The 17,833-nt window shown below is 46.5% G+C and overlaps 1 protein-coding gene across 4 annotated transcripts in view; it reads left to right on the top strand.

Annotated features, from left to right (window-relative positions):
* NPAS2 (neuronal PAS domain protein 2) overlaps window positions 1–17,833 on the top strand; it is a 150,595-nt gene that overhangs the window by 120,924 nt on the left and 11,838 nt on the right. For all 4 annotated transcript variants that reach the window (XM_019666530.1, XM_019666527.1, XM_019666529.1 and 1 more), the window contains 6 exons: window positions 528–675; window positions 2,967–3,051; window positions 5,857–5,998; window positions 6,508–6,617; window positions 8,726–8,815; window positions 15,477–15,623. In XM_019666530.1, coding sequence (XP_019522075.1) covers window positions 528–675; window positions 2,967–3,051; window positions 5,857–5,998; window positions 6,508–6,617; window positions 8,726–8,815; window positions 15,477–15,623 — 722 coding nt within the window. The remainder of the gene's footprint in view (window positions 1–527; window positions 676–2,966; window positions 3,052–5,856; window positions 5,999–6,507; window positions 6,618–8,725; window positions 8,816–15,476; window positions 15,624–17,833) is intronic.

Here is a 17,833-nt window from a genome sequence, read left to right as displayed (position 1 = left end):
AAGATTTACTATAGGGGCCCACCTGCACAGCCCTGCGCCAGTGGGGGCCTGGGGTAGAAGGCATGTGTAGCAAACTCTCTTTTAGAATCATGCAGACTAAGGATGAACTGCTGAGTGACAGCTGTAGACCTGTCTGGAGGTACCCAGCCATCAGGTCTATTTGGGGTCCCATCCTCCCAGTGTCTGGACCCCTCTCCTGTAGAGCGGGAAGATGAGCACCAAGAAAACCTGGGCCTCTTCCTAATTAAAACCCCAGTTTGAGAATCTGTCTGCCTCTGCCCTTATTTGAGGATTTTTTCTTTAAGTTTTTGAGCATTTGGGAAAGCATGTGGGTCATCCCTCCATTGTTTAAGAATTCATTATCATTTATCATTATCCTGATCATCACTTAAAATATAGCACCAACTGGGGAAATAAACAGTGCTTGGTATTGTTTTGGAAGCTTGTACTGTTAAGAGTAACTTCTGGGGAAAAGATCATTTTCACATTAATGTTCATTATACACAGACTCCATTTTCTACCAACAGTGATGCAGTTTGGCAAAGGGAAGTCGTGTTGCTACCGGTTTCTGACCAAAGGCCAGCAGTGGATTTGGCTGCAGACTCACTATTATATCACCTACCACCAGTGGAACTCGAAGCCCGAGTTCATCGTGTGCACGCACTCAGTGGTCAGGTGCGTGAGGGCTGGGGACTGGGGGAGGAGGAGGAGGCCCCCCGACAGCTCGGTCAGAGCCCCAGCCACCTCAGGTAGTCCCAGCTTCTGAGGACCAGGCCCAGGGCTGGAGCTCCTCTGCTGAGCGCGGGCTGCCCTCTGCAGTGAACAGAGTGATCACCAGAGCTCAGACTCCTTTGACGGCTCAGTCAGAGCCCTCTGAAGCCTCATGAGCTGTCTCAGGCTGCCAGGGTATTATTGAGTAAGTTACTGCTTCACTGACCTACTTACATATTTTCCCCTCATCTCTATCCATCCCACAGCCTTCCCTTATCACTGTTTTGAGAAGAAAATTAAAATTTTGCTCCTAAATAACTCAAACACACAGTCACCTTTATTTTTAATGCTTTAAAACCCCCTGCTGGTAACTGAGGCTCTGTTGGAAAAAGAGCCAGGAAACCAGTGGGCAAAGGTTTTTGGCAGTTCCTGGGGGTCTTGGGAAGCCCCCATCCCAGGGGGGTATTGGGGCATGGAGGAGGGGTAGGCAGGGCTTTCAAGGGAGGCAACATACCTAGCATTTCATAGATGCTGCCTATGTAGGGTCACAGGTTCCAAAGGTACAGGATAAATGACATTTCTTTTTTTCCCCCAACTTCAGAAAATTTAAGAACATAAATCAGTTTCAAACTGGTCTAGAGAAGAGCATTTGAAGAGAGCAAAGAAAGAAAGGTTAGACAGACTGAATTTTATACATTCTATAATAAATAGATGGATACATAGATATACAGACACATAGATACTATACATACAAACTGCATTTTACATATATATATAACAGATAGATGATAGGTAGATAATAGGTAGATGGATAGAGAGATAGACATAGATACTACGCAAGCATGTTGCATTTTATATATAGACATAATAGACAGATAGACATATAGATGCTACAATTGTGTGTATGTGTGCATACACACACACACACACACACACACACACACGATGCCAAAAAATGTATACACATTTTAAGAAAGGAAAACTGTATTAAAATTTTAATACTCAATATATACCAATTATAAAAGATGAACACATGTCACATTTGACTTCTGCAATTACAAGAGGTGCTCAAAGTCATTACCATCAGCGTCCAGACACTTCTGATTATGGTGAACTGCTGCTTGAGCAACGTTGACCAAAGTGTCCACTTGTATACATTGTTTTGACACCCCCGGTATATACACACACACACACATAACAGATAGACGATAGGTAGGTAGGTAGGTCGGTTGACAGATAGATGACTAGATATTGTCATCTATAGACATACACACATTCATACATATATATATAGTCAACAAGTAAATCACTCTATAGTAAGTGGAGAGAGAAGAGAAACGCTAGTTTTCTTGGCCTGCGAGGCTGCTCATCACATTGCACGCCCACTCTAAGGAACTTGATCTTCCCTTCCCAGTCCACTATTGGGCACTTCAGCAGCCAGTGGTTTCTAATTGCAAGGCTAGTCCCGCCCACTGCTACCCAGCCTGGACCTGTGCCAGAGGGTCTCTTTGTCCCCAAGGAAGGCTAGATAGACATCATCAACACCTTCTTTTGTAAACCTTGCCCTTGACCCTGCTCTCCTTTCCATCCTCTACCTCCCAACTTTTAGAAAGAAACCCTCAGGAAAAAGCAGGAAGTGGACTGAGTGAATAAATAAGGCCACAAGCATACCAGAGGCATAAGAGCCACTGTTCCTCTCAAGCCCCTCACCCAACCTGCATCTCAGGCGAGGGCCATAGCTGGGTCAGCACATTGAACTGATGTACACACAGTATTTGAAAAGTGTACAGGCACGAATCAGCAGTCTTGTTTGAGAGAAAACTTTCTGCAAGTCGTAATTACTAAAAAAAAAGTTACATGTCACTTCTTCATATGCATAATCCATGCTGAGTAGGTTTTAAGAAAGACTTCTAATTATTTGAAGGCTGAAGCTTATCCTGTAGATGAAAAGATGTTTTTAAAGACAATTATGTTTGGAGGGTTCATATGGGGGGTGGGGAGATAAATAAAGGAGGAGAGAATAAAAACATCCTGAAAAGGAAGATATTCGAAATGTCCCATTAGAAGACACTGCAGTGGAATTTAGGCACAGAACGCAACTCCCTTCTCAAACAAGTCCCAGGACTTGCCCCCTTTGTGGTGACTCTCCTGAGTGGGCATTACGTAGGAGTCCCAATGGCATCACACCACCCTCTTTGCTGTTGTCATCCTGGACTGTCCCATCTCCAGCTGTGGTCTCTTGATTTCCTGATCAGTTACGCAGACGTCCGGGTAGAAAGGAGGCAGGAGCTGGCTTTGGAAGACCCGCCATCTGAGGCCATCCACCCTTCAGCACTAAAGGTATGCTTATCCCCAACAGGTGGAACAAGGCCAAGTTTGGCTAAGAAGAATCTCCCATGAGTTGTTATCATAAAAATGGTAATAATCAAAACAGCAGGTCCTATTTATGGAGCTCTTGCCATGTTCCCAGTATTACTCAACATGGTTCCCAGATATTTCCTTATTTACTACCATGCTATTCCTGTGAGATGGGCACTGTCATTGTTCTGGTTCTTCAAATGAGGTACAGAAGCACACCGAGAATTAGCTAACGTACCCGAGGGTGCCAAGGGTTAAAACTTGCAGAGCTGGATTTGAAACAGCCTCTAGACTCAAAGCATGGTGTGGCGACTTTCTGGACTTACAAGAATGGTTCTAAGAAGTCCACTTTGTATCTTTCCCACAGATTAAAAAACTGGAGGGATCATTCCATCATCACATTGAGTCATGGGATAATTCCAGGTCTCCTGTCCTTCTTTAGCCTCTGTGCTGCTACACTGCCTCCAGGACTTGGGCACCCTCCATGTCGTCAGTGACAAGGGAGACTTTCTCTTTCTGTGTCTGAGGTCTTAGTTAACAGCATGCCGGAGTCAGCTTTGTGTCAGGGAGCTTTCCTATTGGGAGATATTTCTTTTCATGAAGCCTGTACCGCCTCACCCACCCCCCAGCCTGAGGTCTCCGGTCCCCTCTGGCCAGCCTTCCCGCATCTCTGCAACTTGCAAGTAGACCAGAGAGCCCCGTTCCTCAAAGGCCATTCTTCAAACAGACACAAATGTTGGGAGAAAAAAAAGGAAGAGAAAACAAGAAAGGGAGGGACTGTTGTATTTCATCAAAAACTAAGAAGCTATTGCCTAAGATCCACCATTATTTTATCTCCCACAAAGAGAGAAAATGCCAGTCAATCTGGGAAAGAAGGATTTCTTTCATCAGTTGAAGAACACATCCCAAGTTCAGATATGTCAAAATGTGGGTGGGGAGTTATTGAAAATATGGCTTAGAATTGTCGAAATACGGCTTGAGTTTCAGGCTGCCCAGTGACCTAGAACCCAGAATTGTTGGCTGGGGCTGACACAGCAGCAGTAGTGGTCCAACAAAAGCACCTGTGGCCCATCAAGGACCAAGTTGGGAGGGAGGAAAGAGAAATCACCTTTAGAGACCAGAGAGCTGCCAGCCTCTTTTCAGAGCCTCCCTTGCTGGCTGCTACACAGGGTGCATTACCGGGTGATTCATCACCAGCATCCTGATAGGACACACCTGTCATTGTTTATGGACGTGTTTATTAGCCAGCTCTGTCACTTAATGCATCATGTATCATGTCCAAGAGTGGAATTAAGCTGTTCATAGACAGGTGTTAGATACACTATACATCACAGCTGAAGAACAACAGGCTTAATGTGTGTCAGTCAGTCTGAAATTCATTATTGAGTTTCCGATCCTTTAGGATTCCCAGAGCCCAGTGGAACTTCTTCTCATAAGCACGCACATATGTATACACACACAAACACCATCTCGAGCTGCCAGGTTATGAGGCCCCTTTTAAAGGAAAAGCCCCAGGACCATGCTTTTCAAACCATCAGTGTTAATGGACCAGTTGGCTTTTTAATGTCAAATCTATCGTTGACCGATGCTTTTGTGAATGGCGGATTGCCATGCTTGGATGTGATGTGTGGCAACGTCAAATGGCTATAAAAGTTTCTGAGTGCTTATTCTCACTTCCTGTACTTATTTCTCTGCAGACCAAGAGCACACAATTGACAAATGGCCAAGGGCCAGGGACGCCCCCCCTCCCCCCAAGGGGTCTGATCAAGGGGAGGCTCTGTGACTAAGCAATAGAGTCTCAAAATTGACATTTAACACAGCAAATCTGGGCACATCCTGTAATTCCCTGTTGCATAAAGGCCTGTAGGTCACATGTTAATCATTTCAGCCCTATGTGGGTACACACTCAGTGTTCACCCTCACTGGAGCCATGACTCAAGAGGCAGAATAGCACATAGACCCACACCCAGGGGTTCAATACCTGAGACCATTGGACGTGACCAGCCTGTCCAAGTAGCCCGGTGGATGCCAGAAGTTTCACCATGCTTCTAAGACTAGGTAGGAACATGGCTCAGGAGAGGCATCATCATGTTTCTTCTTTAGCTTACAAATGATCATACCCACTTTTTTTCACACCTTCACCCTCCAGGACGGAAAGACAGCTCCTCAGTGTTGGAAAGTCACAGCTGCTTTCTCATACACTATATTGGAGGCAGAGAAATGCTAGGAGCCAGCATCAGTTAGGATCCAGGGGTCAAAGAATAGGGGACCAATGGCTCTTTGCCCCTTCTCCACTCCAGAGCCCTGAGGCTGCAGAGAAGGAGCAAGTGATGGGGTGGGGAGACAGCGTGGGAAATACCCGGAAGGGGCCAAAGGCATTCCTTTCACTGGAGTGTTAAAATCCAGTACCACCAGCAACCTTATTTCTAGAACCTGCCTCTTCACCCGTTCTGGGAATATCAAGATTCTGGGCAGTGAGGTGACAATTTTAAGGGGAAAAAGTAAAATGCAAAGTCACTTACAAAAGTCTACATAAAATCAAGATACAAAGTGAAAAAGTATCATGACTGCTGCTTACAGGCTATGCACCTCTCAAAGATTAAATTTATAGAAATGTGTAAATATTCTGCTTGAATGGATTTGGAAGGATCCCAAACAGCTACAGTACAGTATTCCTCTCAAGAGCCTCTACATTTTTCTACATGTTCAGAGGAGAAGTAAAGTCACAAAACTTGTTCCCATCACCTCGATGCTGAGATGTGGACTGTGTGTGTTTGTGTGTTTCAGGACAAGGGCTCAAGCCTGGAACCTCAGCAGCACTTTAACGCCCTTGATGTGGGCACCTCGGGCTTTAACACAAGCCACTCGCCATCAGCGTCCTCAAGAAGTTCCCACAAATCCTCGCACACGGCCATGTCAGAATCCACCTGTGAGTGTGATGGCGTGGATGGGGAAAGCGGTGGGTGCCCTGTCGGATGGAGCAGAGCCCCACAAAGGGCCCCAGGCCCGAGTAGAGTCAGGGCCATCCATGCCTGTGAAGCAGAAGTTGCTGTCGGGTCACACTCCTTGCTTGCTCTCCCACTGGCTCCCTCCCTTTCACCTCTCACACTCTGGTTCTGCCATTGTCGCACGAAGCAGACATAATGCAGGTGACACGCAGATCAGATAACCAGGCTTGGGTTTAGTGAGCCTGGTAAGGTGTGTGGCTGAAGCAAGAGGTGGACATGAAGTCTGGGGTGGTCAGCTGTCATCCACCTGCTCCCCGCCAGGGCAGAGGCTGGTGGGAATTTGTGACTCTGGAACCCACTTCCGCTCCTGTGGGATTCTAGGGATTCCAGTCAGTCCCTTGTTTCATGCACACAGGGTCATGGTCCCCTCTTGATGAGAAAGCTGCTAAGGATGTGTGCATCAGGAAGGTGACCTGTTGCTTTCTTCCAGCCACACCGAGCAAGCTGATAGCAGAAGCCAGCACCACAGCTGTGCCGAGATTGGCCACCCGTCCCCAAGAGCTCCCTGTGCCAGGGCTCAGCCAGGCAGCCACGATGCCGGTATGTGTATGACCCTTGCTCAACCGGGGCTTGCTATACTGTGCCAGGCCTGTGAAGCCACCAGACGGCATGCTGCCCCTTCCCAGGGGACCAGTTCTACTTAGAAACTGAGTGTGTGGGGCAGCCAGGGGGTGGGAAGCTAGGTAATTCAATTGGCAACTAATTTTAAACATGGATGTATATTCCTAAAATGCAAAATCCAACTGAGTTTTAGAGATAAAGCTCAAAACTTGAGACCTGGGGTCATGCCCCCAGAGCCTCTGGGACCCACCCATTTTGGATCCCGTTTCACTTCAGCGAAAATGTTTGAGAAGCTTGGCTGTCAACAAAACTGTACCCCTGCAGATAACAGGCAGTGTCCCTGGAACATGTCAGACCTCTCCAGAGCATCAGGCAATGAGTGACCTCTTAGAAAACATACTGGCTATCTGCAACATCACTGACATACAATACTCGAGTTATCTACCGCCATGTAACGAACCACACCAAATTCAGAAGCCTAAAGCAAGTCATTTTTCACGTTCATGGATTCTGGGTCAGGAACTCAGAAAAGACTCTTTGGGGATGGCTCCTTTCTGCTGCATGTGTTAGAGGCTTCACTAGCCAGGGCTGGGAAATCCACACCCCAGGTGTGTGGCACTCACCTGGCCAGCAGTCCCCTGGGCTGGGCTGGCTGAAGGCTGGGCCCCAGCTGAGATCATCCACTATTGGCTTGCACAGGCCTCTCCATGCCTTGGGCTTTTCCTGGCACAGTGACTGGGTTCCAAGGGGAAACATCTGGAAAGGGACCTCTCCATGAGAGCCAGGCAGAAGCTGTGTGGCCTTCTGTGTCCTAGCCGTGGACCCCCACAGCATCACCTCTGCTGTACCTCTTGACCTCTTGGTCAAAGCAGTCACACACTCACCCATAGAGAGGGACATAACCTGCAGCTCTAGGTGGGAGAAATGTCAAGAATTTTAGGGGCCACATCCAACAGTTACCCAATACCTCATACCCATCCCTCACTGACATTTTGGGAATGGGAATAAATGTGCCACCTTCCTCCTTGCTGTCACCATGAAAGTTATGCACACGCTGCTTGAAAAGTTTGGATGACACATTTTATTTTCAAATAGAATATGACAAAGACTTTCTTTCTCTCCAACCACTCTTAGACAAGCTCGTAAGCTATGACCGCCATTCTGTCCATACATGGCTGTCCACTAGAATTCTTTCTGCCACCAGTGGCATCACAGTGCCACTTTCATTTCCTCCTAGCTGTACAGGGGACCACAACTGGGAGAACCCCACCCAGTCTCTGGTGTAGCCCTGTGCCAGGGATTTCTCCCTCAAAACTAAGTCTCCTGTTGTCATTTCCTCCCCATGTCATCCTGGGGGGCACTTATTTGGGCTGCTTTTTCTAGCCCTAGGGGCTGGGGGCACTTTCGGAATAACTTCAGAATGCTTTTACTTTTCTTTCAAAAACTCCAAATAGCCCGTGAGGCTGAGGGTTTCATTTCTTGTTTTTACACAATTTCTCCCCGTCCACTTGTGATCAGGGAACAAGGTCTGTCATTCACCTGACTCCCCAGGAGTGTCTGACAGATTCCAGGCAGAGTCTGGTGAATTGCACCAGCCTTCACTGCCCGGATGAGTCCACAGACACAGATGTGCCCGGCGTGTCTGTCCCTCTGCCTTAGCATTGAGAGAACGGGTAAGGACCACACACAAAACCAACACTGGTTATACATATAACCCCCTTCATACTGCTCAGTGACACAGCTAAGAATTTATCAGTACGGGAGAAGAGCAACCAAACCCGCCAAGAATGGAGTCTAGAACAGGAGGCAAGGGAGGAAAGTGGTGCAAGGTACCAAGCTCTGGCAGGTAGCCACGGCTTAGCAGAGGCATCACATGCTCTGAGTGACCCTGAGACCTCGTTCAAGGACCGCCTGCACGCTGCACCAGCCTGCTACCCTGCCTTTGCCCAGGGAACATGCACCTATACCTTTCAGAAGTGAGCCCTTCAATCTAGTGTGGAAGGGCCTACTATAAGCCCAGAGTGACCACACCCCTGTGCCTCTGTAAGGGCCCAGCAGTGTCTGTTAACAGAGCCCCTCTTCCCCAGGCTCCTCTGCCCACGCCGACATCCTGTGACCTCACACAGCAGCTGCTGCCTCAGGCCATTTTGCAGAATCCACCTGCCCCCATGGCACAGGTGAGCCTGGGACTGGGTGGGGGGAGGGGGAGCAGGCAATGGAACTTCCCCAAGACACAATGCGCTGTCCTCTTGAGCATGTGGGTGCGTTGTTGCTGTTGACTGGCGAAAAATAACTCTCCAAGTAATCCACAAAAGAAAAGGTTTTTTGGGAAAAGAAAAAGAAGCAAAACCACCACCGCAGTGTGGAAAGCACACGTGGAGGCAGAGAAAAGACCCTGGTTTCAAGATGGCTAATCCCTTTATTATGATCCCACCCCCAGAATTACCATAAGGATAAACAACGGGAAGTCGGGATTATAGAGTTAACAAGGGGCCCAGCCCCACCCATAGTCCTCCTAACTCTATGGTTAAGCATCTTAAGATGCCAGTTCACTTTATCATTCCCCCTCTTGATTAAGATCTTTTTTCTAAAAGATCACTGATCAAGTCGGGTCTTTAGTCTCAGGTTCTTAGAATCCAGTCTTTTCGTCCCTTGATGTCTGTTCAGCCTCTAGTGCCTCCGTGTCAGAAGGGTCTCTTCTAGGTGTCATCTCTCACATTATGGGGAAAAGTGCAGGGATTGGGAAACAGCTGACGTCCAGTGTCAACTGGCATCAGAACCAGAGCTTAAACAGATAAAGTAAAAGTTAGAATTTGAACATAGCAACCTAACTTGTGTGGCAGGTGATAAACCAGGAACTCAGGCTCTATAGGGGTCATTTGCCTTATAATTTTGATAGTTTTAGTTTCAGGTCACCAGACTGTGTGCTTTTCCAGTCAGGGCTTGGTGCCTTCTTCAGGTGTGACATGTGTATCCAAGAGTCTACTCCCTGTAGTTTAGCAACACAGGGATTTGTCAACAGTACTTGGTAAGGGCCCTTCCAGTGCAGCTGGAGGGAATCCTTTTTTAGGTGTCTTTTCCAATAGATGCAATCTCCAGGTTTTAATGTATGAATTTCTGGTTTTTCATTTCCCTGGAGTGTATGGTGAAACAATTGTTTGACTAAAGTATGGTTATTGTTGATAGAATTAATTAAGCCTTTACAATACTGAAGTTTGTCTCCTTTCACCAACTGTGGATAGAGAGGCAGGGGCCAAATGCATTGGGCATCCTATAATTATCTCAAAAGGTGAGAGCTTATGAGTCCCAAAAGGAGTAGATCTGAGATTGAAAAGAACTAATGGCAATGCTTTTGGCCAAGGTATTTGAAGAGTTACAACAGCATAGCCAGCACAGTACTCACCATTTTAGTCTTTTATGTATGAACCATCAGTAAACCATGAGAAAATCAGCTTTACCCAGAGGAGTTTTCTGTAAATTGTCACAAGGAGTTAGAAGGTGATCTGTTAATGTCAGACAGCCATAGGGGGCTTCCTCAGGAGGAAGAAAATCCAGCATGCTACTTCGCTAAGAAGTCTCTGTCTAATAAATGGGTAGGGGCAGAAGAACTAAGGAGAAAAACGATGCTAATATTCATCTCTTAAGGGACCTAGACAAAAGGGAATAGGTTCAGATACTTAAACCTGTTTTTTCCAAAATGATTAAGTGGAAGGACTGGAAAAAAATCTGTAATTCCTCGAAGCCCTGTCAACTGGGAATTTGGAAGGCCTGAGACTGGTTAGTAGGTTGAAAGTGTCTTGTGAGCTTCAACTTACGGCAATCTTTTTTCCAATCTACTTGCTCATTGCAGTAGTGGCAAAAAGTTGAAGTTCTTTGGTTTCGCATAGGGACTCTCATTTGCCATGGCTGAAAATCAGATGTCTTGGCGACCTTGCTTTTAGGCAGCTCATCTAGGGTACTGGCAAGTTCATTAGCTAAATGTACCAAGTCTAGGGTAAGCGTAGTTCCCAATCCCATCCTGGATCTCCTAATCAGGATGGAAAGGTTCTTATTCAGCCCATTGACAAACAAGGGATTAAAAGGAACACGTGTGGAGTCAATATCGGAAGGAAAACCAGAATTTTCTTTAAAAACCACCTGAAACCTATTATAGTAGTCATGAACAGATTCATCAGACCTTTGCGAGCAAGTGTGGATTTTGTTCCAATCGATAGACCTTGGAAAAGCCTCGGGGATTGCCTGATGCAGCTTTTGAGCAGGTTCCCTAGCTTCCTCCCAATAATTGGAGGTTTGTTTTTCTAAATCCCTTTCAGGATGTTCCCATCCGGCAATCCTCATCCAGTGTTTAGCATGGCCTTCACCTACCAACATAGGGATCAGCTGGTACAAATCAGAAAACCCAGGCTGATAAGCTTGAATAGTAATATCAAATTCCTCAGCAAATTTATTAGAATCCTCAGTTACTATAGAAAACTCCTTTACAATGGCTCGTAACTCAACTTTTGTCCAGGGGATGTACGAAACGTGGGGTTTATTAGGATCTCCAGAGGGTTTAATCTTAAATGGAAAAGTACTGATAGGTTCTAAGGAAGAAGAGAAAGAAGGTGTCGCTGGGGTCTGAGTTGGAGGTGGGGGCAACAAAGAGCAAGATGTCATCAAAGGTGGAAGAGGTGAAGAAGAGCAAGATGGCGTCGAAGGTGGAAAAGACGTCGAAGAAGCCGTGGAGGAGGAAGGGCAAGGCAGTGTTGTAGACAAAGAGCATGAGGTTTCAGACGCCATTCTGTCTCTTTTAGAATTTTTAACAGTTTTTGCTAACTTTGAGACTCTAAACCGACAACTTTAGATTTGCAGTCCTGTTTGGCAGCCACCACATACCACTCTAAATGTGCATTCCATTTCTCTTTCTCAGTTACAACACTGTTACCATCCAATTTAGTTTTAAGAAATTCAAGTTTGGAAATCTCAAAAGTTCCCCAAAGTGGCCACTGATTTCTAGGATTACTCTTGATCAGATCTGCCCATTTAGTTAAATACGTGCGTGAAAGTTCTCCACAGTTTGCAAACATGTATTCGGCCAGTGTCCCTGGTGGAGGGACAGTGTTAGAAGGCTTGGACATTCGAGATCCCATTTTAAATGTTGGGCCCAAAACAATTCACAGCTCGAATAACCTGCAGGTCTTCAGCTCACCTCACTCTGGAACAGTCTGATCACTAAGAACCAGGCCAAAGGCGAAAAGCCAGTTCCAGGCAAATAACCAACTCTTAGGGAGTTTAAGTTACAGGTTGAGCTGGTACTGGGCCAAAATCAGTTCACACCTCAAGCAAACCAGGAATCTTCAGTTTGCTCTACTCTCATTCTTGAATAGTCTGATCACTGGGAATCAGACGGAAGGCTAGAGCCAGTCCCAGGCAAATAACCAACTCTTAGGGAGTTCGGTTATCAGTTGAGCTGCATGGCACTCCGTTAACTTTTCACTGAGACAGCATGATCTAACATCGACTAAACCAACCAATTTCAGTAGAAATAACCTTGTATCCCAAAGGGACATTAGGCAAAGGTCAGTTTTTGCCTCATAAAGAAACAGAGCCTGCTTTCCGAAGAAAGCAAGCCAACGTGCCACGAGTACAAACAAATAGGCCTTAAAACATTCACACACACACACACACACACACACACACACACACACACACACAACAACAACAACAAACGAAACAAATGAATGAAACAAAACTTTAAAAAATTTAAAAATTCCCGAATAAAGCCTGGAGCGCGCCAGATGCAAAGGCCTGTTGGTTCAGATCCAGGAGAAAAACTCACCCCGCAGTCCCTAAGCCGAGTAGCAAAGCGTTGGAGCGACGAATGGCTCAGTATAAGCACCTTGGTTTGCTCATCAGTTAAAAGACTGCCAGAGTTGCATTCCTCTCTGGATCCCAGAATGAGGTCCCCCAAAATGTTGACTGGCGAAAAATAACTCTCCAAGTAATCCACAAAAGAAAAGTTTTATTTAGGAAAAGAAAAAGAAGCAAGACCACCACCGCAGTGTGGAAAGCACAAGTGGAGGCAGGGAAAAGACCCCGGTTTCAAGATGGCTAATCCCTTTATTATGATCCCACCCCCAGAATTACCATAAGGAGGAACCGGGAAGTCAGGATTATAGAGTTAACAAGGGGCCCAGCCACACCCATAGTCCTCCCAACTCTATGGTTAAGCATCTTAAGATGCCAGTTCACATTATCAGTACCGACGTGTGTCATGCATTTAGATGCCAAACCAAGGCCCCTGAACAGAGACTATTTCTTCTGTCATGCAGGTGAGCGTGCTGAGTTACTGACTTAGATTCTGTGCCTGTCCCCTTCACCATTCCCATGTTCTCCAGAGACATTCTCCCTGCTCTTTTCACTAGTGTCTATTGCTCAATCTTTCTAACAATCTTTGTTCACCTCCCTGCCACTTTTCCATGTTCCTCTCATTTTTTATAACTCCAAATTGCCCATGATATTTTAGCAAAGATCTGAATTAGGCCACATGGCACAGGAAGACGCTGAAATTGTCTAAAAGCTGTGCGTCCAGTACTGTAAATATCACATTTTTGTTTTTGTTGTTTGTTGTTGTTGTTTTTTAAAAAAAGAATCACAGCTTTGCTGAATAATTCCTTCCTTGTTTCAACAACATTCAGTATTTGGATCAGTCAGTGTGCGGGTGTGACGGAAGCAGAAATGCTTATAACACAGCCCTTGTTTTAAGTAGAGTTGAGCATATAAACAATCCACAATGGCAAGGCATGTGTTTTTGTAGAACTAAGAAAATGTTCTGCCTAGGGAAGTCCGAGGTGGCTTCCCAGAGGAGGTGACACCTGAACTGGGCCTGGATGTATGTATGGGTAGGAGATTGCCACATGGAGAGGTGGAGGGCCAGCGGGGAAGAGGGACCCAGGTATGTGCTTCAGCAGGTAGGTTTGAAAATGTCTGACGTGCTTGAGGCCTGGCGAGAGGTTGAACATAGGTCCTGTTAGCAGTGGTCTCAAATGTTTTTCTGGAATATGAAAGACACGTGCTAGCACATGCCTCTTCCCAGAGTTAGGCATGAGTAAGGATGTCAAAGCTACTCGTTCAGAGTCCACTAATTAAAATAGTCTGTATTTATTCGAATTTGGGGGGAAAAAAACCAAAACTTTTTTTCTGGTCAAATTTCCAGGCACATTCGGTATGAAATTTGTAACTTTTTCAATCCAACGGCACATGAAATGAGAATTCCTTTAACTTTTGGGTCTTGCATAGTAAAGAATTTCTTTGTTTAATAATGCATAGTGGCATGCTTAAGGCCCTTCGGGATTCGAATTTTAATAGTAACCTTCTATTGGGCATATTATACTTAATTCTATTCTTTAAGACATTCTTGCATAATGCTGGCTTCTCCAGTCAGACCATTCTTCTCATACCTACCCCATGTGAAAGGAGGTTTTCTCTCTCTTCCTTTTCTCTTTCCCCTCACTGCTGTTATCATTGTAGCACCTTGTCAGGGAAAGCGGGGGGAAAATAAAATCCGAAATCCAAATGGCTATCCGTGTAACGGGTGGTTTTGCTTCATGCTGTGTTTCTAAAATGTCTCTAAGTTAGAGTAGATCTCTTTATCAAAAAGGTCACTATCGTGAATAAAATGCGTGGGCATCCTGGAAGAAAATAAGAATCATTCTAGAAGTAACTAACTCTTACAAAGTGCAGTGCTGGTCCCCCAAGGACTGCCCAGCCCCCTTAACCCACAGGGTCTCCGCTGGACATGGCAGGACTGTCCCTGAATGTGTCCTGATTTGATGAAATTCACCATAGAGGCTCTTGTGTTTTGTTTTTTTAATTAAGGAGCGGATCCAGATTGTTTTCTTTCTCAATCAAATGCTCTTTAAAATCCCAACTGAGTGCTTTGACCACTTTCGTCCTGATGAAGATTTTTGTGATACAGTCTGGTCTAGTGTAGACACTTTTAAACTCACCTCCTGCCCCATGGTCTCCCTCTCTCCATCGGTTTCCTGCCAGGAGAGTACCTTATGCCAGGGTCAATAGGTGGTGACAGGGAGCAGGGATCACCTGCAAGATTTTCCTAGGGCCAACCTCTGTCCCAGAAAGGGATTCAGAGGTGAAAGGAAGGGGAGCCAGCGTTCTTGGCAAAGCAGATAGCCATGTCCCTCCTACAAGGCCACCCTCTGCCAGTGTTCCCCTCAGGGTAAATGTTAGGCGGTTGTATTGCCCTTCTCCTTGGTTATTTTTTGCATAGATTTCCAAGAAGTTCCTAGCCACAAGTGAGCCTGGGGGAAGGGAAGGAGGGTGACAAGGCCTCCGTGGTCCCAGGAAGGCCGGTTTGGAGTGCAGGACTCCTGTGAAACACACCATCAAATTCAAGTTCATTCGGGAATTGTTACAGAAAAGCCCTGCTCTCCAGGATCAGATGATTTAAGACAATGATAGGACCCAAAATTGCCTATGCAGCTGTCACATACAAATTGTCATGGCCTAGATGAGAGGGGGAAAAGGAGGGTTGGAGGGTGTCTCTGATACCCTCCCTGCTTTTGACAGTCATCTCCAAAAACCATTAGTAAATTCGGTCCACAGGTTCTGGTGGGCCTGAGAAAAGCTCACAGGGGGACCCCTGGGCCACCCAGCCCTGATTCATAGCCCCTGCTCACTGCCGAACTCCCAGCGGTGGGTCCCTCATTAGGGACACTTGAACAGGGGGAAGAAGGCATGGAAAGGAAAGTGGGCAGGGCAGCTCAGAACAGCAGCAGCATCTGTCTGCGAGGCGGAAATAACTTTCATCTGATTACATTTTCTGCCTCCCCCTTGAAGTTCCCGGCGCAGTTCAGCGTGTTCCAGACAATCAAAGACCAGCTGGAGCAGCGGACGCGCATCCTGCAGGCCAACATCCGGTGGCAGCAGGAAGAGCTACACAAGATCCAGGAGCAGCTCTGCCTGGTGCAGGACTCCAGCGTCCAGGTGAGGCCCCTGCCTGGGCCGGGGGTCCAGTGCGGTCTGTCCTCGCCACTCTGGGATGTGTCCTTATCCACCCTCTCCAGGCAGGCAGGACTGCCTCCCCAGTCCCTCTGTATGGCCTGAATGAGTCCTGCTTACTAAGCATATTGAAACTGCCACAGACAAAGCACGAGGAATCAATGCCACCTCCTCTGTCCCCAACTCCGAGCCAAACATGACATTTGCCTGATACCCTCTTCATTCTCCCCTCTCTCTGTCGGGCATGTGTTTGCTTCCCCATCTGCATTTTCATTCATGGGTTTGGTGGTGGATTGCTCTGCACGGATGCCACCCTCCATCCTTCCGGGTTAGATGCTCCAGCCCTCCTACAGCCCGTGTGACGTTGCTTTCCTAGTGCCCAGCCCAGGCTGCTCTGCTTCCTCTTATCCAAAGCATGAATGGAGGGAGATATGGGAAGGCATGACATCTGCACCCTGATGGGGACAGCAGAGGGAGCTGGGAGACTAGAGGTCTGCACGCTGGCACCTCCAGGACACCCCATGCCAATGGGGCTGCTCTGCATGCTCTGACAGTGGCAGCTTTTCACAATGACCCCCACTTGTCACTTCTTTGAATCCTTTTGGGAGTTTCATCTTAGAGGAAAATCTTTATATATTGGTTCTCTTTCAAGGATAAGTTGTTGTTTTTTTACCACTTATGTCAGTCCAAGACAGTTTTTCTTCCAAAGTGCATTCTTTGGACCCAGCCTTTAATTTAAAGGTAATTCTAGCTAACTTCAGAGTCTGCCCTGACAGCTGTCAACTTTTGCACCCCCATAAGAGAGACAGAAGGAAGCAGAAGAGACCTCTGGGGAAAGTGGCTGCAGTGCTATCCCTGCCCCTCCCCCCGACTGTCCACACAGACCCTCCACTGGCCACATGGTTCTTGAAGTGCAGTGACACCCCCGATAGGCAGGCCTTGTGTTGGCGCAGGGTCCTGAGGTGTGCACGCTGGGATCAATGCACGATAGTGCAGAGTTACTAGGCAGCGGCAGACACCTGGAGTAGGCTATCCTGTGTCCTGGGCTCCCCAGAAGTGCTAGCTCCTCAGAGACCAGAGGTCAGCAACGACTCGCACCTCCCACCCACTGCCACCCAGGCCTGCGTGTGTGCCCGGGCTTTGCTAAGAAAGCCATGGCCACCCCCAGGGCCCTGCTGCTCCCCCCCCACACCCCCACCTCTTCAGGGCCACCCCCGAAATTGACAAAGGAAAAGACTGCACCGTTTACATGAAAAGAAATGGAACCACTGAGGTGTCAAAGACCCTTTTCACTTATTCTTTCCCAGCTGTAACCTTTTCTCACTGACCCAGGGTCCAATTCATAGAACTTGCTTGACTCCAATTATTTGAATGGGATTTTCATACGAACAGGAAAGGGGACACTGACCCAGAAACTGCTAACTAAACTCAAAGTAGGCGTCTGAACACTCTCCTCGAAGCCCAGACTTTTCTATTTCCTGCCTCTTTAACAGTAAGGCTGAATTCTGAAATAACAGGCAACACACGGTTCTTTCCTCCCTTGTTATGAAGAATTATTATTTTTCTTCCCCATGACCGGTGCATTTTGTACAAAGGACATACGCCCACGAGCACCTGGGTCTGTAAGGAAACACGTGGAAATCAAGCCCTTAGACTCTGTCTCCAGTGCGTCCCTTCCCTGTTTTTATTCCTGTAACCTTATCTTTGCAGTGGAATTTTCCAGAGAACATGGAAATCCACAGATAGTCAAACCAGAGAACATTTCCTCCAGCAGTCTGCTTTCTTGTATTTTTGCAAGTTTAAAGATTTAAAGGAATACGTTCCAAAGTGCTTAATCAAAATGTATTTGTTTTTTTAAAAGCTAGATGATTTCATCATAAAGAAAAACAAGTAAAAATTACTCCACTCCTCCCCCACAAAAGTGGGGGGATAGATTAAATAAGAATGGCAAAACGTTGATAAACCCTCAATGATGATATGGGGGTTTCATTACAGAGTATCCCTGTTTTGTGTACTTTTGAAATGTTCCATAATAATTAGTGTTTATAGAAGTGTGAGCATAGGATTGATTCATTCTTGAAAATTAGTCTATTTTTTCTCTGCTAAAAACAGGGAACTGTGTTTCTCATGCTTTCTATAAAATTGACCTCAGAGCCCTTTTAAGAAGTCATCCTCTTAAGCCATAAAATTCTGCT

The sequence above is a fragment of the Hipposideros armiger genome, unplaced genomic scaffold, assembly GCF_001890085.2.
Source record: "Hipposideros armiger isolate ML-2016 unplaced genomic scaffold, ASM189008v1 scaffold_472, whole genome shotgun sequence".
NCBI lineage: Eukaryota > Metazoa > Chordata > Mammalia > Chiroptera > Hipposideridae > Hipposideros > Hipposideros armiger.
This window is presented reverse-complemented; position numbering and strand designations above follow the sequence as displayed.